We start from the raw sequence: 24,929 nt of genomic DNA, 5'->3' as shown, positions 1-24,929 counted from the left end.
AGAAATTAGATAGTGTTACAACATATGGACTTATATGTGATGAAGGTAGACAAACAAGTGGAAGTGGAAACTGCTCAAACCAACCCAGAAGGAATTTAAATCAATATTGGGTTAGAAATTAGTCAAGAAAACCATAGGTAAAGAGTATCTTTAGTATCTAGTCAAATGGAAGTAGAAACCAGTCAAAGATGCTACTTGGATGACCAAAGAAAATATCATCAAGTATGACACAAGTGTTGAGGATTTAATGAAAATTTATTTTCTTCCTCGAAAATCTGACGCATGAGCATCTACAAGTCAAATTTATCTTTTACCTCTTAATTGAAAACCACATTTACTAAGGGAGTTGGTTCCCTAATTTATTTAAATTTGTAATATTTTTCTTAGCTATAGTCTAGAAGGAATTTAATTTGTTAGGAAGTTAGTCGAGTGTCATTTGGTTTCTATGTTAAAAGGATAATGTAGTCAAATGTGGTATTTTGTTAGATAATATATGAAACATATTTCGATTGTTGAGATTGTACGAGAACCTTATTAAAATAATATTTTAGGGAGAATATCGAGGGAGAGAAAGAGAGAGAGATAGGTTTAGAGAGATATGTATATGTCAGTGTATATGGAAACTATACTGACTATATAACTTGTTATTTTCCCTTCCATTCAAAAATCAATATTCAATATGAGATTCTCTATGTGTTATCAATTCTATGCATTCACAAGGTTTTATGCATTAGTCCATTTGACTTAGTTGCACATGGGATATCCCAAGCACAGAGAAAAGTGGAGTTCGAGCACTGTGGTAAAGGGTGCATAGAGTCATGCAGAGAAAAAAACTGAATTTCCAAGTCTCAGTATGTTGACAAGGATGAGAAGCTCTCCTTGTCAATCCCATTCTGTTCAGGTGTGATATGATAACATTTTTTTAACCAATGGTGTCAAGAATATGAAAACATTCCTGTTATTTGTTGTCCCATCTGTCACCACTGCCCGATTGGGAAGAAAAAAATAGTTGTGAAACATGGCAATGGGCGACGGATGGTCTCGTTAATTGACAACTCTGACAAAAAAGACCATTTTATCAACTTTTGTTGTCTACCGTCGAGACCACTGAGTACCCTACTGTCAAGACCGTCGAGCACTATATCTCCCCATCACTGAGTGCTCTACCACCCAAATCTTCACCATTATTACTGATATTCCATGTCATGGATTTGTTAGTTAATGATTCCATATACAAAAAAAAAATGTCAATTGTAATTTCATTAGTTTGGCCTGGAAATCTTGAGACTGTGAAGTTCTAAAGTTATTACGATTAGCACCCAAAGGATAAAAGTTGGGAATTGCGGCTGAGTGAGACCATAGAGGCATCGCAAGCACTCCTTCTAGCCAAAGAAGCAAACATCGAATATTTAGTGGTGTTGGAGTTTCGCAGTTGGTTATCCATCACCCTTTTCATGGATCTTTTCCTAAGGATTTCAAGTTGGGAAGCATTATTGATCGAATCAAGAATATGAAACTAACCTTCTCTATAATTAGCTTCTTTCATGTGCTGAGAATGAACAATTGTATTGCAGATGATCTCGCCAACAAAGGTGTAAACTTGGACTTAGGAGTCCTAATGAGAAAATGTATTTCTTCCCTAGCAACTATTCATTTATAGTGTTTCTGATATGCAGTGTAAATTTTAGATGTCTCTGCAAGTCTTTTGGAGAATCTACACCACTAAAGACCCTGTGTCCTTTAGGATAGTAAAACAACTAATAGATATTGAGAATAAATATTTTTGTGAGATTACATGTATAGTTGGCCTTGAAGAATTTTCATTGCACTCACCTGTTATACAGGTCGTGATCCAAACATAAATTTTGATTTAATACAATATTCTCATCACGATTAAAAAAGGAAAGAATTAAAATAATTACATTTGAAAAAATTACATCATACAAAATAAATTTCTATTACTTTAAATCAAATGTTATGTTTTTAAAGAGAACATTTTAAAGAACAAACTTATTACTATATTTAAATATGTTATATTGCAAAGAACCAACTACCTTTGGTTTAAATGTTATATTTTTAGACATTACATAGCGAATACTAAGTTTAAAATTCAATTCAACTTATCACCGCAAAACAAATGGACAAACAAATGTGGTAAATAGAAGCCTCAAAAACATTTTGATAAGTTTTGTGAATGAACATCTCAAATAGTGGGATCAAATACTTGCTCAAGTTGAGTTTGCTTACAATGACTCACCTAACCGAAGTACAAGGATGAGTATATCCCAAATAATGCATCCTAGGGGAGTATATGTGTTAAGGAACTTGGGAAAGCAAGATTTTAGAAGTGCAGAAGGTGAATATTTTGCAATGACTATGCAAGAATTGCATGAAAGAGTCAAACAACAATTATATTAGAACAACAACAAGTACAAACAAAGAGTAGATATGAAACAAATACAACTGGATTTCAAAGTTGGTGACCTATTAATGGAATATTTGAGAAAGGAAATATTTCTTGTAGGGTCATACAAAAAACATAAGCTCAAGAAAATTAGTCCATGTAAAATTTTGAAAAAACAAATCTTCCAATGCTTATGAGATAGAATTCCTAGAAGACATTGGAATATCACCAATTTTCAACGTAGTGGACCTATATCCCTTCAATAAATTAGATAGTGATACAATATATTCACTTGTGAGTGATGAAGATTAAACCAACAAGTGGAAGAGGCAACTTCCCAAAGTAGATCAAAAGGAAATTGAATTAATCTTAGGTTAGAAAGTAGTCAAGAAAACTAGAGGTAAAGAGTATCTTTAGTATATAATCAAATTGAAGTAGCAACTAGTCAAGGATGCTACATGGATGACCAAAGAAAATATCATCAAGTATGGCACAAGTGTTGAGGAGTTGATGAAAAGTTTTTTTCCTTCCTCAAGAATTTGACATAGGAGCATCTACAAGTCAAATTGACCTTTGACCTCCTTAAGTCAAAACCCCATTTACTAAGGGAGTTGGTTCATTAATTTATTTAAATTTGTAATATTTTTCCTACCTATAGTCTAGAAGGAATTTTATTTGTTAAGAAGTTAGTAGAGTGTCATTTGGTTTCTATGTTAAAGGGACAATGTAGTAAAACGTGGGATTTTGTTAAATAATATAGGAAACAAATTTTGGTTGTTGGGTTTGTACAAGAACCTTATTAAAATAATATCTTAGAGAGAAGATTGAGAGATAAACGTTTGGAGATATTTAAATATGTGCGTGTAAATGGAAATTATATCGACTATATAACTTGTTATTTTCCCTTTCATTCAAAAAACAATATTTAATATTAGATTATCTGTGTGTTATCAATTATGTGCATTCATAAGGTTTTATGCATCTAAGTCCATTTGACTTAATTGCACATGGGATAGCCCAAGCATAGAGCAAAGTGGAGTTCGATCACTATGGTAAAGGGCACATAGATATGTGCTTAGATAAATATCAAATTTCCAAGTCTTAGTGTGTTGATAAGGATGAAGACCTCTCCCTGTCAATCCCATTCCATCTAGGTGTGATCTGATAACATTTCGTAATCCATTGGTGTCGAGAAGATGAAAACATTATTGTCGTTTAACGTCACATCTGCCACCACCACCCAACCAGGAAGCAAACAAAATTTGTGAAACATGGTAATGGGAGACGGATGGTCCGTTAATTGACGACTTTGACAGACAAAAACCCATTTTATCAACAAAAAAAATCTACTATCGAGATCACATAGTACCCTAGGGCCAATATTGTCGAGCAGTATATCACCCCACCATCGAGTGCTCTACCACCCAACTCTTCACCATTATTACCACTGATATTCCATGGCATGGATCTAATAGTTAATGATGCCATAGACATAAATTTGTCTCTCAATTGAAATTTTTTTAGTTCAACCTCGAAATCTTGAGATCACGAAGTTCTCAAGTTATTACATTAGCACCCAAAGATGAAAAGTTGGGAATTGTAGTTGAGTGAGACCACAAAGGCATCACAAGCACTCCTTCTAGCCAAAGAAGCAAACATTGAAGATTTAGTGGTGTTGGAGTTTCATAGTTGGTTATCCATCACCCTTTTCATGGATCTTTTCCTAAGGATTGCAAGTTGGGAATCATTATTGATCGAATTAAGAATCTAAAACTAGCCTTCTCTACTCTTAGCTTCTTTCATGTGATGAGAATGAACAATTGTATTGCAGATGATCTCGCCAATACAAGAGTAAACTTGGACTTAGGAGTCTTAATGAGAAATGATATTTCTTCCATCGCAACTATTCCTTAATAATGGGTCTAAAATGAAATGTAAATTTTATATGTATATACAAGTCTTTTGTAGAATCTACACCTCCAAAGACCCTGTGTCCTTTAGGATAGTAAAATGAGTAATAGATATTGAGAATAGAGACCATTGTGAGGTTACAGGTATAGCTGGACTTGAATAATTTTCATTACACTCACCTGTTATACAGGTCATGATCCAAACATAAATTCTGATATGATACAATATTCTCATCACAAAAGAATTATAAAAAATATATATTAATTTAATTTAAATTTTATGTTTTTAAAGATAACATTATAAAGAAAAAAAACGTATTATCACTTATGTGGTAGTAGGATATTACATTAAGTTTTTGGTCAAACCCATATTAGTTTGGGTTTGACCAATTTTTTTTATAAAGTTTGCATAATTTAACTTTGCACAATGAAATTTAGTATTATTTGACAAGATTTTAATTTATTTTTCTACAGCCTAATTGACTATCGAATTGAACATGTCATTGGTCATTTCATTGATTAATAAGCCATATTATAGGGGTCTCATCATGGGATGATAGTCCTCACTGATAGTTCTAGTCACTCACTGACATATCATAATAATGTGACTTGTCTTTACCTTTTTGACAGTTGATGTAAGCTCCCGACAAGCTCAATGCGGTGGATGGGCTATATTTTGGATTTTACTACATCCACCCCATTGAAATGGAAACTATCCGCCTCTAAAGACGTTATCATCCACGTTGATCCTCTAGCCTGCAAAGCTAACGATGTGACTAATGGGCTCACGAGAGCTTTTGAGGATTGATTTGCATAACATTTTCTTGATTGTTCCTTGCGAATTTCAAATTGATTATGAAGACTTGAGTAGCCTTCTACCTTAACTGATGACATGGACAAATATGACACAACCGCCGGTTTAGACACTAACAGGTCCATCCCATGCTGTTGTTTTAACTTATGATCTCCTTGAGAAGACTGGAACAATTGTTGCTAAGAGAAGGCATTCATAATGGCCATGGAACAATGAAAATGAACTTGGCATAGTTGTCGGCATTATGCTCTCGCTTTCATGAGGCTCGTGTTGGGTCATCAACACCATCATTGAGTTGACACCGACATCTCTGTACTTGGCCATGCTAACTCCATAAAGCGAAGATGAGGCTCATTAGAGAAATTTTGAGGTCTAAAATGGGCCTCCTAAGGAATATTATATAAATAGTGGAAATAATAAAACAATATTAGATCACATCATCAAATTTTAGAGGGGAAAAATAAGAAATTACTTTTTAAACTCATACTGTCAACTTATCTCCCTACAATTTTACTCAAATTTCGAGTGAGAGCACTCGTTGGATGCAAAATTTAATTCTTCATCCAAGGAGTATCCATGTTGCATACTTTCGATGGACCCTGTTACACCAAAAAATGAGAAATATATGAAAAAGGTGATTGCAATAGCAATTTTCATGTATTTATCAATTTTCATCTAGTAGGGTCCACCGAAATATGCAACATGAGTAATTTTTGGATGAGGAATTCAATTCTCCATCAAACAAGTGCCCCCACTCGAAATTTGAGTAAAATGGTAGGGAGATATGTTGGAAATACAAGTTGAAAAAAGTAGTTTTTATTTTTATTTTTTAATCGTTTTACATTTTCAATCCAAAAATGGTGAATCATCCCATGGTTGAGATCATCATCTTGAATTCTTGGTTCTGATAAAGTTGATTTTTGTTGTACATTTTTGTTTTGAGACCCAATTTTGACCTCAAAATTTCTTTAATGTGGGCAGCTGCGGCATTCACGTGTTCCAAATTAGAATGAAATGATTTTTTCATAAGTGTCTTTACTGCATAATCCATAAATACATCACATGATTCCTTCATTTGCACACTATGTTTATATAATTGTTCTATGAGATCAACGCTTTTGGCTAGCTACCTACTACCTCGTATCCCACCCCCCATTACTTTGGGGGTCCATAAAGTATGTTTCTTTTTATTGGTGATCATATATTTCAATCCCTGATTCAACTTCTCTCCTCTTTCCATTGACATGATCATCAAATAGAATAAAATGCAACATACGCATGGGAGGCTCTCATTGTGGAAACCAACCAGCGTCCCTTTCTCAATTTTGGATCCCAACAGGGATGTCATTGAGCCTTTTTGTTTTCTTTTCGAAACCATGTGACATATCTCTTAGTGTTTAGTGTTCATCTCTAGCACAATCCACAACACAAAATCATGTTGGCCCAGTACAAAACCCACAAACCAACACTAGTGGCATCTTATTATCGTAAATAGGCAAATGAATGTTGTATAGCTGTGTGCTTCATATAGAAGTTTTTAGACTTAAAGAATACATAACCTGTATAGCTAATTATATATTTTTTAATTTATATAGCATTCAATGTGAGGCTGTTAGGTGTATATTATTTATCATAACAAATATAGCCATTTAAAATAGAAAGATAATTATTTTTTACTAATAATAAATGTTGTTATATATTAATTTTAAATTTTATATAACTTATAATATTGATTATAAAATTGTTAATCAAGCTATTTTAATTTTTTTTCATATACGTATCTTAGTTTTATATTTTATTTTTTAAATAATAAAATATTATTATTTTTAACATTAATTAATTTAGTTTAAATATAATTTAAAATAAATTAAATAATATAGTATTAATTTTCCCAAATGAATTTTGATAGAGAATATCACCGTTCTATTTCACCCACCAAAACTTTATAATTAATAAAAAAATATTCAAACTTCCATACATTAATAATCCAGTTTCCTCATTGACATTCTTATAATTGATATAGAAGATTGGTTCCAATCGTCGTGCCTAAAAGCTACTTTTCTTGCTAAATTCAACTTTTGCTACAAATTATTATTGATTTTTGCCTTCTCAAACATAACTCTAATTGTGAAATTGACCATGCTTGTTTTTGAAAAGCACAAAGAATATGACTAAATTATTCGAATCTAATAGCATTGATTTTTAACAAAAAATTCTAGGCTAATGACCAATTCAAGTGCTTCTATTATTTTTCTTTCATGAACTCTGTAATCTAGCCACTCTAACTAAATGATGAAATGTTTATTGACAAAATGTGCATAGCTTTAGGAATTGTGCAATCAATGTTATGACATCATTCATGGATGTATGTCAATATAAAGTGGAATAAACTTTCAATAGGAAGATACATATTACAATTACATTTACAAAGTATAGTAACCAATTCTTTTAATATATAACAATTGCGATTATATATATTTACTACTTTTTTACTAAGCGACACAAACGCTTAAACTACTATGCAACACTTGTTGCTATATTTAAATATGCCATATGACAAAGAACCAACTACCTTTAATTTAAATGTTATATTTTTCCACATTACATTGCAAAGACTAAATTATTATATTTAAGTCAGCGACCCAAAGTAAACTATTTTTTAATTTAAATGTCATATTTCTAAACATAACATTGTAAAAAATAAACTTTTTTTTTTTTTTTCCCGTAGAAAAAGTCGTAATTTCTATTAAGTCAAAAGAAATTACATTCTGTAGATGCTGAGCATATGCATACTGAGGCTGGATGCCTCTCAAAACTGTCTATAAGAAACTGTGATAATGGTTCCAAAACTGAACAGGTAAGCAAAAAAGAAATCATTCCTCTCCCCAAACTATTTATCTCCACGCAGGGAGTGTGCCACCTCGGAGAGGTATATGTCCAAAAAAAACCAGCAGAATAAGAAACATATATTGTGTATGTTTTCAGGTGTTGTATCATTACTGTGCAGCTGTAGCTTGCTGCCCAAAAATAAAAACTATGATTATCCGCCTTAGGTCGATACAGTTCATATATAACAGATTATATATAAAAAACATAGGAAAACCAGTATTTTGTGTATGATGGGACCCCTTTCAGTGTTGAGCGCCCCTTTGTGCCTGTAGATCATCAAAGGGTCTGTGGTAGTGTTGAAAGAAGGTTCCATCAAGTTCTTCCTGTATTAGCCAGTCCGCTTCTTGCCTCTGCGCTGCTTGCTTGGAAAGGTAGTCCGCCCGAGCGTTGCGCTCCCTGTAAATATGATGACAGTCAAATTTTTCAAAAGCATCTGTTAGTCCGAGTGCCTCATCCAATATATGTCTCAAAGAGAAAGCAGTGCAAATTGATTTTCTGGTGAGCCAATTGCAGACAATCTTTGAATCTCCAAACAATTGTAGTTTTGTGCATCCTTTCTCATGTGCAAAGGAAATGAGGTGTTTTGCAGTAGTGAGCTCGGCATAATTGTTTGTGCCCCTTCCCACGTGAATTTGGAGCATGAAATAGTGGTTTTCTCTGAGGTAGAGGAGGGCTCCCCCCCCACAGCCTTCCTCTTGGGCTGAGCCATCAAAGTAAGCCCAGGGGATAGATTTATCTATGAGTTCTGGGGTTATGGTCCGAGGAGGGGCTGGTGGAGGATCATCAGGGATGAGAGCTAGATCTGCAAAAATGTGGGCAATAATGACAGGCCAGTGAGGAGGTTTTTGGTCGAAGATTGCACGGTTCCTTGCTATCCAGATGGACCAGCACATGAGGAGTGGGATGTTCTTATCTTTTCCAGAGTGCTGCTCCTGCCAGTTTTTCCAGGCCTCAATGATTGATAGATCATGCCATTGATGGAGGGAGGGAGAGCGTGAGGTAAGAATGGACCATTGTTCTTGAACTACCGGACAGGAAAGGAAGAGATGTTCAGTGTCTTCTTCGTTCCTTCTGCACAGATGGCACCAGAAAGGTCCATAGAAGGATCGTTTTTTCAAGTTTGCCCCAGTGGGAATTTTGTTGTAGAGGATAGCCCACATGAGCAGTCGCGTTCTGGGGGCTGCTTTTAGATGCCAAAGAGCTCTCCACCATTGCTGTGTATTGTCGGGCTGATATGGTTGCATGAGCTGCAGATATCCCTCCTTTGGGGTATATAATCCATTTTTAGCAAGTGCCCAAACAATCTCGTCTTCCTCCTCCGATATTCTGATGTGTGCTTGTGTGAGAGCCTCAGTATATGACTCCCATTCTTGTCTCCATTGTTCCGGAATGTGGAGATCTTGTATAGTCTTCCAAGCCTGATGAAGAAAACTGGAGTTTTCTTGGTCTGCAATATGAGCAACATGTGTGACACCCTGTTCCATTAGATGTGCTATAAGCTGTCCGGATAGTCTATGCATATTGCCGCATCCAATCCAGGGATCTATACCAATGCGGACAGAGTTCCCCTGTTGGATTCTCCATGTAAGACCCTCCCGAATTAGGGGAAGGGAATTGAGGACTGCTTTCCAGATGATTGAGTGCCTTCCACTTCCCCTGTGTTCCCTGCGAATCCAGCTGTATATGCTTTCCGGTGCAATGTATTTTTCCATAACTACTTGTTTCCAGAGACTATGAGATGTGAGGAGTTGCCATCCCAATTTTGCTGCCAGAGCATTTGCAAATAAATCTAGTCTCTTTATTCCTCAGCCTCCCCATTTTTTAGGTCTTGCAATGGTGACCCATTTTACCCAGGCGAAGAGGTTTCCCTGTTTGTTCCCCTTCCATAGGAATCTGCAGCAGATTTTTTGAATCCTGGTTAAGATCCCTCTTGGTATCCATGCCAGAGACATCCAGTACACCGACGTAGCTTCCAACACTGCTTTTATAAGAGTGAGTCGTCCTGCCCTTGTGAGGTATCTATTGTACCAGACATTAATTCTCTTCTCCACCTTTGTGATTAACCATATCCAGTCAGCTATTCTGTATCCTCCATGTTTCACACGGAAACCCAAATACTTCAGCCCTTCCTCCATAGGGTGAATTTGAAAGGGGAAGCGATTTTTTGTGTAGATGATTTCTTGTGGAGTACAACCAAGAGATGTTATGGTGGATTTTTGAACATTTATAACCATCCCTGTTGCTTTCTGGAAGAGATCAAAGACGTGTTGTAACGTTGATGAGTCAGCCATGCTTCCATTTAAAAAGATAAGTACATCATCCACAAACAGAAGATGAGTAAGGGAGCAGTTGTCCGTAATTTTAATCCCTTTTATTCGACCTCTTCTGTGTTCAGTAGCAATCAGCCTGCTAAGCCCTTCCATAATGAGTAGGAACAGGAGGGGAGATAGGGGACATCCTTGTCTGAGGCCTCTTTCGGCTGTGAAGAAAGGAGAGGGGGAACCATTAAGGAGGACACTGAATGGTACATCAGAGATACAGCTCATGATTCTTTTAATGAAAAGGAAAGGGAATCCCAAATGGGTAAGAAGCATTCTGATGTATAGCAAATTTACCCTATCAAAAGCTTTTGAGAGGTCAACCTTGAGGATCATTCCTTTCAGATTTTTGCTCTGCATAGAGTGAAGAAGCTCTTGAGCAGTACCAATGGCTTCATGGATCTGGCGTCGGTGGAGGAAAGCAAATTGTTCGGAGGATATATTGGCCGAGAGGATGGGCTTGAGCCTGTTCGCTAGGATTTTGGCCAAAATCTTATAGAGGTAGTTGCAGAGTGAGATAGGCCTAAAATCATTAAAGGATTCTGGCTTGTCATATTTGGGGATGAGGGCAATGAAAGTGGCTTTGATGCTCGAGGGGACAGATCCTGTAAGGCTACAGTGATTGATAGCTTTGAGAATGTCCTGTCCTAGCAGTTCGAAAAAGGCTGAATAGAACTCAATGGTCCAGCCGTCAGGTCCCGGGCTCTTGTCCTTTTGGAAACCTCTGATGGTAGCTTCCAATTCCTCCAATGTAATATCCTTAGTAAGCTCCTCTGCATCTTCATCATCTACAAATCTAGGGAAGAGTTCTGCCACTCTCATGATTTCTAATAGGCTTGCTTGTCCCGGGGCCTTGTATATATTCCTGAAATGCGATGAGGCTAGATAGGCAAGTTCTCCAGGGTTGCTAACCGGATGTCCTTGATCATCTTTCAGCTCCCAGATAGTGTTGATCGCCTTCCGACCATTTGCAAAGCGATGGAAAAACTTTGTGTTCTCATCCCCCTCCTTGAGCCAAATGGCTCTGCTCCTTAGTCTCCAGGAGTCCTCCCTGTCTCTGAGAACCTGTGTTCTCCTGTTGATGAGGCCTTCATACATAGATTTCTGGTCTGGGGATATATAAGTTCCATCTGAGTGGGATTCAAGAACCTCGATAGCTTGTTCAGCCAGAGATATTGTTTGATCATCCTGTTTTCTCTTCATTTTTGCCCAATCTCTTGAAATCACTTTGATTTCCGAGAGGTTCCTTACAAAACCAGTGGCTGGGTCCACATCCTCAGGAATCGGATGTGCTTTCCAGAAATCAGATATTAATTTGATATAAGTGGGATCCCGGAGCCAAGTTGAATTAAATTTGAAAGGAGCTTTTTGGGCCTGTTGTCTTACTCCCATTTCCAAGTATATGGGCCTATGGTCCGAGATCCCACCACTTCCCACCCACTGTCGAGATCTAGGGTGTTGGTTGCCGAGCCCTTCCTTGATGATGAAACGATCCAGCCTTCTAGCTAGGCTTTGGTCCCCTGATCTGTTGTTCTTCCATGTGTGTTGGATTTTTGCAGAAGGGAGATCAATCCAATGATGGTCTTCTAGCAGCTGCCCAAAGTAGTCAGAGAGAGGATCGATTTGTGCCAGATGTCCCCATGATTCAGAGAATCCCAAAGAGAAATTTAAGTCTCCACCCAATATAATGTTCTCAGCTTGGAGAAGAGGGGAGCTGAGGAGCTTTTGCCAGAAAAGCTCTCTGTTTTGACAGGGTCCATAGACATTGATGATTCTAAGATTTTCCTCCAGATCTTTAGAGTATATGTCTGCCCCCAAGAAACCCCCTCCACCCCAGATATTCTTTAGATATATGGAATTGTTCTTAAAGCCAATAGCTATGCCTCCTGAACGGCCTGATACATCAATGGCTGTAAAAGTCCACCCAGGCAGCCATAAACCAAGTATGGAGGTTGCGGAGTCTGCTCTACATAAGGTTTCTTGTAAGAAGATGATGTCCACAGGGTTCGAGAGTAAGAGGCGCTTCAGGGCCGATTTTTTATCCGGGCTGGCCAACCCTCTACAGTTGAAGGACAAGATTTTCATGGAGGGGGGTGGGGGAGGGTGTCCTGCGCTCTAAGGGCCCTATGAATAGTATGCTGTCTGCCTAGGAGGACCTCGTCCTCCGCTTGTTTCTAAGCTTTTGACATTGAGGTAGGTCGACCACGCCCCTGTTTGGGCGAGAGGATATGGGTCTCCACCGACAACCCAATGGAGTCGGAGACTTTCAGCTTAGTGGTCGAGCGGGTGGGGTATCTCGGAGATGAGTTTACCGAAGGGGAGGGTGAAGGAAAAGAGGGGAGGGGGAAAGAGGGAAGCGAGGAGGAGGTGGGAAAGCCAGATGGCTTCGGGATGGGGCAGGACACATAATGCGAGCGGGGAGGGGGTTGGGAAGGGCAAACAACCTTTACCAGGTCAAGTGCAGACGGGGAAGAGGGAGGGGGGATCCTGATAGGGAGGGGCATGCTAGAGGCAGATAAACTCAAAGATGCAAGTAGAGAATCAGAGGTAGATAATTTAGAGGACGTACCCGAAGAGAAGACGGCTCCTTTTGCGGCCTTTGAACGCGTCAGAGGAGGAGATGGAGGCCGAGTCGAATTCGATGCTTTCTTCTTGCGGCGAGGTGCTGGAGGCGCTTCCACCGTGTCCGATGTAATGTTGTGGTCCACCCTTGGTGCCACCGCTGCGGGGGGGTCAGGTAGACCTTCTGTAGTGGGCAGGTCCTGTCCAGTAGCTGTCTGCTGGGTCTTCTGGAGGAGGGGGCAGTCCTTGTATAGATGACCCACCTGGTGGCATCTTCTGCATCTATAGGGGATGCCCTCATAATCGAGCTTCTGCTTCCTTGAAGTGGATTTCCATTGAATTGTGATATTTTCCGGCACTCCTCCTCTGGTGTCCATGTGCACTAGGATTCTTGCAAAAGCCATCGAGCCCGTCGAGATGTAGGATTTATCAGATTCCATGAAAGTGCCGAGCGCGTTTCCAATTCTCCTGAAGATATCTTCGGACCAGTACTGAAGGGGCAAGCCCGGTAATCTGACCCAGACAGGTCCAATGCCAAGCAGCTCCGTCTCCGGGTCGAAGAGGGGCGTCCACTGCTTGAGTAGGATCGGTGCTTTTTGAAAGTGCCAAAACGATGAAAGAACCCAGCTCGTGTGGTCCTCCCTTGCGAATCTGAGTGCGAACCATCCTCGCACGAACGTCTGAACAGATGGGATTTCCGCTAGGTATTGACCCCAGATCTCTGTGGCCCATTGCTTGATTTTTGTCGCAGTGGTATGTCTGCCTCGAATCCGACCCACAAGGACACAGTCCGCCAGATCCATGGCGTCCCCCCACTGTATATCCTCTTCCAGCCTCAGGAAAACGTCCTCGGCTGTGGATTTAAAACAGCGTTGTTTCTTAGAGGGGCGGGAGGACATGCGGCCCGGGTTAACAGGAGCCTGTGAGCCCGCAGGGGGGGGAACAGGAGGGGGGGGATGTGGGATAGATCCGGGGGCGGGGATGGCTTCAGGGAGAGGGGGGACGACGTGATAGCTGCCAGAGGGAACGGGAGGGACCGAGGGGGGGGTAGGGTTCCGAAAGGGGAGGGTTCTCCACAGGATGAGTAGGGATCTCCACGGGGTTTGCAGAGAATAGGGATTGGGAGGGTAAATCCGGCAGATGGGGGGCAACGCCGTTCGGGGAGGACTGTAAACAGTCCGCTAGGAAACCAAGAGAAGCCGGTGAGGGAACAGCAAAGGAGTTCCAGGAGGAGGGCTCGCCAGGGTAATGGGAGGAGGGGAGGGACGGGTCAATAGGTGGAGAAAGATGCTCTAAACTAGCAGACATATTCCCATTGTGCAGACCCCCAGATGATGAGAACGTGGAGTGCCAGATGGAGTTTTTCGCCAGCGGGGAATCCGAATAATCCACCTCTTCTGAGTCCATGTCGACAGCTGCAAGTGCCCACCTCGGAAATCTGGTAACCGCCCGCTAGTGCCCGCCTCGAAACCTGGTAACCGCTTAGGGTCGGCACCGACAGCGGGGGAGACCGTTGTGAAAATGTAGGTGGAAAACGCCTTGTTCACAGGTCGCTCTCTCCGGAGGAAATGAAAACGACCACCTTCATGTGTTGTCGGCCGATCAGGTGAGAAGGCGTCGTTCCGATGCGAGGAGTGCAGGTAGCCAGGTAAGAAACTAGGGTAAAAATGAAAACGGGGGAGCGAGGGTAAAAAGGTTAAATGGAGCCGCGGGTCGTGAGGGGAAAGTGCAAATCGGCTCGGAAACGAGAAGTACAGGTGGAAGTACGGGGGAGTGGGGGCTTACAGGGCCGTAGAACGGCCTGTAAACCCCTGTCAGTAGGGTTTCATTGCCTATGGTGCAGAGCCGACCCCATTCCCTTCACTCCAGGTTTTCCAGGAATCCATCTTTCATAAACTTATTTTATTTAGATGTTAAATTTAATAATTATATCTTAATAATTTTTATATAAATAATAACTATTATACAATTTTGTTAGAATTCTAATTATTATTATAAACAAGTAAATAAATTTATATAAATTATAAATGAAAACATTATTAATAATTTAATGAAGATCATTAATAAATATTTAATATGATTATGTTCTTATTAATAAATTAATATGGATTTATTTTAACTATAACCTTATTAAGTATTATCAAAGTTTAAAATTTATATATATTAAATTTTGAATACTAAAAAAAAATTAAGATAAAGATAGATATATTGTTTTTTTATATTGATTATTTTTTCTTTTTGTTTTACATTAGACTTCAAATATCTTATTTTCATTGTGGTTTATACATGTATGTGATACATCTTTTTCACTGCATATTATAATGTGCATCTCATAAAAAAATATGTCACTTATTTGTTATAAGATAATTTATTCAATCTAAATGTGTACTAGAATTATTTCTAAAGTTCTCATGGGATTAATCATATAAATTATTCAAACAAAGAGAATAGAGGGTCATCTCATCACTCTTAAGAATCTACTAAAGGCAACCTCACTCTATAAACATAATGGACTTACTAAGTTGTTATTTGACAAACTTCCCCCATTATTAATGAACTTGTGTTTGTAACCAAATGGGCGTGTTTATTAAATATACTTATTGTCTTTCCAATGGCTTATTCATCGAATTTCTCCATACCTATATATTAAAAATTGTTTTTTCCCACCAAGATAATACTTGTGAGACATAAGTATTTTATAAGGCATTAACCACATCAAAAAGTTGGTTGAAGGTTGAAAGTCCTGAAGTTGATGTAATAACATCCTCTCTCCCTCCAATACTAATAGTGTTGGTAGTTCTATCTTCATGCCTTACAGGCCATATTCAATTTATGGTTGTTATATATGTGATGTTAATAATAATTCCAAATCTTATTACTACAATTACATATATAGTGACTAGGATTTTGCTTCATATTGACATTCACCTTTTAAGTGTGTGTATGTGTGTGTTAGGTGTGCATTGTGGATAATCTCATGTGTATAATAATTGTAAAAGATAAGTAGTTTATAAGACATAATTAATCACATCAAAAGGCTTTTCAATTCAAAAGTTGGCTTTAAGGTGCAATTGCTCAAGTTAATATTATAACATCCTCCCTTGCTTTAATATTAAAATTACCAAGTATCAATGACATGCATTATGAGTCATCTTTTGTCTTATGATCAATTTCTAATTGATGTCCATAATAATTGTGATTCTTGGTATTATAATGACATATTTCATGATTCAAATTTTGTTATACAACAATATTGTCTATCGTTGTCCATAATAATTGCGATTCTTAATATTATAATGACATATCTCATGATTCAAATTTTATTATACAACAATATTTTCTATCTTGGTGTACTCTTTTACATTATATTAAAATATTCATTAATTTATTTCACATAAATCCTTGACATTGATTCTAAATTATTAAATATATACACCCATTATTATATAGGGACCACCAGGATGCACCTCCCTTTACATGACCTTATTCATATAATGAAAGTTTCACTTCTTGTGTGATACAAAGAGCTTTTACAATGGACTCTTACTAATCCCTATGATGATTTTCATGTTAAAGGGCAATAACCACTAGCCAAAATACCAATTAGTAAATCCAAAGCATTCAATGGGATATAATCTCAAATTATTTATTCACTTTTGCATAAAGATATTTACCAATTGAACCTAACACTTGAGACAATTTAAATAACACATTATATCATCATAATCAATCATTTAAATTCATCACAAATAATTTTGATAAATACCATGGCTTATTGTTATTATTATTACCTATATCCTCATATATTATTTAATAGTTTATTCTAATCTAAGTAATTGAGAAAAGAAATACTATCCTCTCCATCTAATATAACTTTTTACCAATAACATATAAAACTCATAATAAATATTTATTATATTTATCTTAAATCTCAAGTTTCACTTGCCTTTCGGGTGTAGAATAGATGGTGATAAGGTATTTTGTTAAGGCAGTCTGTGGTGAAAAGATCACTGGTTTGAAAATCCATGACAAAAATCCAACCATGCTAAGGGTTGGTGTGGTCCAAGACTAGTATGATCCCTGGGTGATTTTGACGATTTAGATGCTCCTAAATCGTAGCTCCTCAGACTATAAATTAAACATGCCAATCATCTTAAAACTCACCTTACCTAACAAAAAAATCTTAAATTTCTCCAAAAATATATATCTAAAAATTATATAATTATATATCTTAAAATTTTATTAATAATAAATTATGCATTTAAAAATACTATCTTGATTATTATTGTATAAATAATATTTTAACTCTCCGTATACCTATATATTTCTATTTCCAAAGATTTTATGCCTGGTCCTTTTAATCACAACCATGTCTTGTGCTTGTCCATTGTGATATCAATTCTAGGGATGGTATTTTTCTATTTTTTTGTAGTAATACCTAGTACCAAAGTGGGAGTTGCCTTTTTTTTCTATATCTACGATGAAAATGAGTGGGGTTGCCTTTTTCCTATTTATATGGTGAATGCATATTGGTGAGTGGGGCTGTCCTTTTAAATGCCTACTCATATTGCATTACAGATCATTTTCAACCTTTAAGTCCCATCCCCAATAGATGGAAACCATGACATCCATCCATTATCCCAAATGCTATCCATGAAATGACATTGGTATTATCGTTTGCAAAGAGGACAAGGGGAACCTTAATCCGATCCGTACCTTGCATTTTATTTATTATGGGAAAACATTGTGTGTTATCCACGGATTACGTATTGTGTCGCATTTCCAAGGATTGCATTGTAGAGAGAGGGATTACATCGTGTCATGTTTCGAAGGATTGCATTGTAAAGAGTGAGTTTGCTTTAGTTTATATGGCAGGGGACTAGAAGTCTAGAATATAACGTGGTGTCATAATTTCATGGATTACATTGTAAAGAGTGAACTTTCACTTGGATATATATACTTATTTTAAGCCTAATATGTTTATTGGAAGTAGTTTAATTTGCTATAGTCGTATTATGAAGTATTATGTAAAGTATGGTTGTATGAGGTGTAGATCAGTTGGTTTATATAGAGATTAGTCTTTTCCGGGTCACAGGTTCAAAACTCGTAAGGAGAGGTTGAGGAATGGAAGTCACTTTGGAGGAATTAAACTTCCCAAGGGGCATCCAAGCTTGACTAAGCCTCACACAATCCTAGTGATAAGTATCCTTTTGTGGGTGGATTGGTCTTCTTCCAACTAATAAACAAGTTGGCCCCGACCAAGACTCAACCTAGTTACAAAAAAAATACCCATAATAAATTTTACAATTTTAAATATTTTATGAATTATTAGAAAATTAATTTAACTACAATAAATAAATAAATAAATATAAATTATAAATTGCATTATTATTAATAAAATTGAGTTTTAAATAAATATAAAATATTATTATTTCAAGGGGTTGAGTGTTTTTTATTTTATATAATAATAATAAAAAATTGTGGTTACTCTTTTGGGTGAGGTGTACTTAATGTTAACAAGTTTACCATTTAAGAAATGTAAAGAAGTGCCTAAGCATTTTCCAAAAACCCCATTTCAAAAAAATATTAAGCATGATCATACTATCATTATCTTTCAAAAAAATATTAAGCATGATCATACTATCATTATTGAATTGACACAGATTCATTTTAATTTTGAATTAATTAAACATCATTAAGTATAAAAAAAAAATTCATATACAAATTTTCCAAAACTTAAAAAAATTAGAATTAAGATGCATTCATACTTGTTTTATTTATTCTATACCAATCTTTTTACATTTTTCTTTTTTCATTAAATACCATACATATTTTTTTTTTCTCATTTCTATTTATGCCCACACACATGTCATACATTTCTTCCACATCAAGTTATAGAGTACACTTTGATTCTCTCATTGAAATCGATGCTACTTATCTATAACATTGCATTTGACCCTATCAAAAAGTGTATTGTACTAGGAACTCTCAATCTCGCTCAAGCTCCCTTAAATCTTAATCACAGAATCTATTTAGATAGAAAGAATCAAGAACCATCTAAATAAATCTTAATCACACAATCTATTTAGATAGAAAGAATCAAGAACCATCCAAATAGTCTTGAGAATGCATTAAAAGTAAGGCCACTTTACAAACGTAATGAACTTACTAACTTGTTATTTGACAAACTTCTCTAACCATTGATAAATTTGTACTTATAATTCCTTTGAGAGTAAGTAACAATTTTCTAATGGTCCATTTAATGGGTTTCTCTGTAAATAAATAATACCATTTATTTCCCCACACGCATAATAATTATGAGAGATATGGTTTATAATGCATTACCTACACCAAACCAAAATTTGTGTTCATCCCAAAGTTGGTTTTGAGGTGCAAGTATCTAAGTTGATCTAATAGCATCATCCTTTCTTTTGATACTAACGTTATTGGTAGTTTCAGTGTCAAACCATATAGTCCATCTTTAACATGTGGTTGTTGTAAATTTGATGTCAATAATGATTGCAAGCTTCATTATTAGAGTGGCATATCCTATGAATAGGATCTTGTTCCCCGTTAATAATCCAATTATAATTATATGCACCATGTATGTGTAGGTGTGCATTACAAGGAAAAAAAACCTTATAGTAGAGGTTTTTGAAAAACTTGCTTGAAAAAATTATTCCTTGTTTCTTTATAGTGGAGATTGCTAGCAAAGGTGGGCAACTAGATGTTTTAATGGAGGTTTTTTAATCAACTTTCCTAAATCTTGTAAAGTGCACCTAGCGCACCAATATATATGGTGCACCAATTTGTTAAATAACCAAGAACTCTGAAAGTGTTGTTATAACTAATTCATTAAAAAAATGATCTATTTTAATTTTAAACAACTTAAATGATGCATTGCAAACTTATAAGGACACTAATGTGTTACTACCTAAAATGCATCTAATGACTTTAGACATTTTGTAATGAAATATTGGTTTCTATTTAAAAACTTGCAAAAAACATATCAATGTGCATCAATAAAAGGTGTCCTAGTGTGTTCGCTATATTGACACATGGAACAAATTTCAATATTTTCTAATATCCTAGACGTCAATGCATCATTGGCCAATAAGTGCGCCAATGCCTCTATATTTAAGAAGCACAAAACTAGGTTTAGGCATTTTATTATAAAATATAAGCTTTTTATTTTGAAAAATTTCAGAAACTAATTAGTGCACTTAATAGTCCTAGTACACACAAATGCACCTAAAAAAGTTCATTATAATCCAATTCGAATTATATGTACCGTGTATGTGTAGGTGTGCATTACAAGGAAAACACCTTATAGCAGGGGCTTTTGCAAAACTTTTTCGAAAAATTTATTCCTTGTTTCTTTATAGTGGAGATTGCTAGCAAAGGTGGGCAACTAGACATTTTAATGGAGTTTTTTAATCAAATTTCCTAAATCTTGTAAAGTGCACCTAGCGCACTAATATATATGGTGCACCAATTTTTTAAATAACGAGGAACTCTGAAAGTGTCGTTATAACTAATTCATTAAAAAAAGGATATATTTTAATTTTAAACAACTTAAATGATGCATTGCAAACTTATAAGGACACTAGTGTGTTACTACCTAAAATGCATCGAATGACTTTAGACATTTTGTTATGAAATATTGGCTTCTATTTAAAAACTTGCAAAAAACATATCAATGTGCATCAATAAAAGGTGTCCTAGTGTGTTCGTTATATTGACACCCCAATCCGATTTCAACATTTTATGATATCTTTGACATCAATGCGTCGTTGGACAATAAGTATGCTAGTGCCTCTATATTTAAGAAGCACAAAACTAGGTTTAGACATTTTATTATAAAATATAGGCTTTTTATTTTGAAAAATTTCAGAAATTAATTGGTACACTTAATAGTCCTAACACACACCATTGCACCTAAAAAAGTGCATTGATTCACATTTTTTTTTTTTAAATCTAACTGTGTGTTATGGACATCCAAACACACTAATGCACCTAACTATTAGGCGTATTGAGATAGAGTAAAATAATTTAAAAATCTACCAAAATGTTATTTCATTTTTACAATTTCCAACCATATAAACATCAATGCTCACCATCTTTGTTTGATCACCCTATCATTAGTGCTGTTATATTGTTAGATTCCTTAAGTACTTCACTTTATCAATGGATTTGGTTTATTTTTTGAATTGTGAAATGATCACTATATTTCATTTTTTCGTATACATGGTAACATGCATACTTAGTAGGAAAAAGTTAATGCAAATTGTTTGTAACCTCCTCATTTACTTTTAGTGGATTAAAATGTAGATTTTTATTTTTTATTTTTGTTTATTATTATTATTTTTAATTCGTAAGATGCATCCAAGTCATTCAAATCACATTAAACTATGTGGTGCTTCTTGTAAATTTACTTGATGCATAATTAGCAGTGGCGTTGTTTTACTTTGAGGACACTAACATCGCTTGGTCACTTTTCACTCTACATCCTTATTCACCCAACCAAAAGGGTATGGATGAGGGTGATCATGTAAAATAATAAAAACATTAAAATAACCCACATTTGTTCATTACTCTTTATAATATTAGGTGGCACTGTACTCAATGCTTCTCAATATTATAAATACATTGTTGAAGTATTTTTATATAAAAAAAAGAAAGTGTCCCGAGTCCTGTTGTTTTACATTGAGGACACTAGTACAATAATAAAAACATTAAAATAACCCACATTTGTTCATTGTTCTTTATATTATTATGTGGCACTCTACTCCATGCTTCTTAATATTATAAATACATTGTTGAGGTATTTTTATATAAAAAAAGAAAGTGTCCCGAGCTTGTTGATGTTCTTTATAATATTAGATGACGTCATCTTCAATTCTTCTTGATATTAAATATTCAGTAACATCATTACTAAGTTCTCTTGTACATCATAAGTGCATTATGAAAAAATAAATAAATCTAATTCCACAAATTTATCACTACTCTTTATAATATTAGTTGGCACCATTCTTAGTGTTTCTCGATATTATAAATGCAATGTTGAATGTCTTTTTATATACAAATATATCGTACTTGTTGATGTTCTAAGAAATATAAAAAGGCGCCATTATTGGTGCCTCTGTAATACAAAGTGTATTGACAGGTTTTGAACGATTTAATTGCTTAAAAATTGATATTAAATTGTCAATCAAGATGGTCGTAAACTTAGAGATGCTACGTTATATGTGCAAATTTCAAGGCATTGATAGTATTTCTATACTATTGTTATGGAATGGAAATGAAAGCAAGAAAAACACAATTATCTATGAACACTTGTGCTAGAAGTAAATCACTCGTGCAGAAAGTGAACCAATCATGCATAAAGTAAATCATTCGCACGGAAAGTAAATCACTCCAAAACCAAAGTAAAAGGTAGAGAAAGGGATTTGAGCCTAAATCTACTCTTCACACAAAACCACACAACTACAAGTATTGAAAGGAAAGAAACTAAACTATTCTACACTCTGGAAAGGAAAAGTAATTCAATCCACCCATGCTCTATAAACACCAGTAATCAATTATTACATTAAAGAGAAATCTTCATAAATGACACAACCAACAACTCCAATGATCAACAATCTCTTCATTGTAGAGAGGTGGATGATCTAGCAATCTTAGCTACCCTCTCTACAATCTTTTGTTACCTCCCTACTATTCTACTACAACCTCTCTATCTCAATATTTGACTAACTATTTGTTAGAAAATCAGAAAGGCAGCAAATATTTTCTTGATCTTGATAATTACTTGTGATGTTTCTTATTATAAATATTCTTTATATCTTCTTTCTTTAGTTCATCAAGAAATTACCAAAAGTAACATCACATAAAATAATAGACACTAGATGTAGGCACATGCCAGGGCAAAACCCCCCTTGAGGGGAAAACCAAATCAAGATAATTCTTCCTTTCAAAAGTATTCTTTGAGACTCTTCACCCTAGACCAAGACTTGACCTTCCCTCCACACCAAGTCAGCCTCCCATAATCTTTGACCTCTTCCCAACAACTTCGACTATGCAACAACTGATGACAATTGGCAGCTTCTGGGAATAGACTTCACACATTTTCCCAGCTACAAGAGAAATTTACACTTCTACCCAACAATAAGAGATTTTCGCACTTCTTCCCAACTACAAGAGAATTCAAACTTGTGAGAGAATGATGCTCCAAATTAATTTGATGACCTTACTTTTATAGGCTTCTTGTGGGGTTGAATAGGGTCCTTAGGCCGACATGGTGTGGAGGTTACATAATTCATATTTGAATCAATACATAAAAATTTGACATGATTCAAAAGCCCAAGAAGTGTCTCTTTAAATGTACAATAATTCTTTAGACTCAGAATAAATCTTAGAAGTCCACAATGGGGACTTTGACCTAAAACAAGGTGACCCAAGCATGAAACCCATGCTTTAATAAGACACAATAATCCTAATAATAATTCTTTTCTTTATTCTTTTGACAAGTACACTACGTAATGACTCAAGTAAATTATTAAAGACCGAACATAGTTACCTTTTCTAACACTCCCTCTTAACTAGGGAGGTATTCATAATGTACAAATACAATGGAAGATCTCAAATTATATGAACCATGAAGAACTTTAGGCACCGCAATGCCATGGACTAGATTACTGACCAGGTCAATCTATCCAAACAGTCACTCAATAGTTTAGGCACCGCAATGCCATGGACTGGATTCTTGACTAGGGAAATCTATCTAGGTGGGACTAAGATGGACTCAGGGTTTCAACCGCTTTAGGTATAGTCGAGCTTACTTTCTACTCACCAACCTAAAAATCCAGGTGTGTATCCAAAACATAGTTCAATAACCAACACCATCTTTCCAACTCCGGGACTCAGACATCAACACAAAGTTTCAACCAAATGTCTACCCAGACAATGCTTCACTCACAAAGCCTCAACACCCCTTGATCCAACAGATCAAGAATGACTAATCTCTCCCAATCAATGCTATCAAATCCTTCGAGAGATTCACCTATACAAACACAACCCCAATCAATAATATACTTTCACATGTACATAATCAAATACAAACCTTCAGGGTCTTTCAGACAAATTGATGTTGCTTCTCAACTTTCCATAGTAGGACTATCAATCTAATCTTTAACAGAAGATTTGTAATCATATGTTTTCATTCCTACTTCTCATGTAGCAACATATCCTTCGAAATTCATTCTTCAATTAATGCCAATCTATGCTCTCCCTTTCAACCAGGAAGCACCTCTTTATCTGGACTCCCTCTTAATCTTAGGGAGATATTTTCTATTCATGCTTCCTCCGGGAGATCAACTTCTTCTTTTCGACATCAGAGAATATTTCATGGCTTCCAACCATTTCATCAGAGTTATCATCATCCCCATCATGATTATCACATCAATGAACATCTTCACCAAGTTGAAGATTGTGAACCTGCAGAGCTTAAATAGCAAGTACAACCAAATCTATAGAAGCATGATGTTAACCATATAAAAAACATGTATGCATTTCAATTTTATACATATCAGATACCCAAACTCAATTACAAACAAGAGAGATGGACTCTTCAACATCTTGTTAGGGACTTTATCATAAACCCTAGACTACTTTATAACGTCTTTAATTCCATCTAGGGTTTCAATCTTCCTTCCAAAGGTATGGCATACCTTCCTTCAACATATAGAAATTCCCTAGAAACAATTCACACAAATATATATCTACAAAGTATCTAACAACCTTTCAAAATACATTTGTTAGAATTCTCACTAAGGATTCATATAGATCCTAGATTTCACACAAAAGAATTAATAAAAGTTAATGACATCTTAGTCATTATCCTCACCAACTTCCACTAGGGTTAGTTCCAACCCCTAGATTTTCAATCAACCATCAATTGGTGAGTAACACGACCAACTACCACTAGGGTTAGTTGTAAACCCCAAATTACCAATTAATCAACAATCTCAACCAAA

General features: G+C 36.0%; 1 protein-coding gene across 1 annotated transcript; it reads right to left on the bottom strand.

Annotated features, from left to right (window-relative positions):
- Window positions 1-8,259: 8,259 nt before the first annotated feature.
- LOC149142858 (uncharacterized) lies at window positions 8,260-9,729 on the bottom strand. Its single transcript, XM_089451608.1, has one exon. The coding sequence runs from the start codon at window positions 9,727-9,729 to the stop codon at window positions 8,260-8,262; it is 1,470 nt and encodes a 489-aa protein (XP_089307734.1).
- Between the last annotated feature and the right edge of the window lie 15,200 nt (window positions 9,730-24,929).

Source organism: Pinus tabuliformis, chromosome X (genome assembly GCF_031772625.1).
Source record: "Pinus tabuliformis cultivar Carrire ecotype Pingquan chromosome X, CPIR1, whole genome shotgun sequence".
In the NCBI taxonomy this organism is placed as follows: domain Eukaryota; kingdom Viridiplantae; phylum Streptophyta; class Pinopsida; order Pinales; family Pinaceae; genus Pinus; species Pinus tabuliformis.
This window is presented reverse-complemented; position numbering and strand designations above follow the sequence as displayed.

Bases quoted from the DNA above. Each gene is read 5' to 3' on its own strand.
- LOC149142858 (XM_089451608.1), bottom strand. From the start codon at position 9,729: ATGGAAAAATACATTGCACCGGAAAGCATATACAGCTGGATTCGCAGG.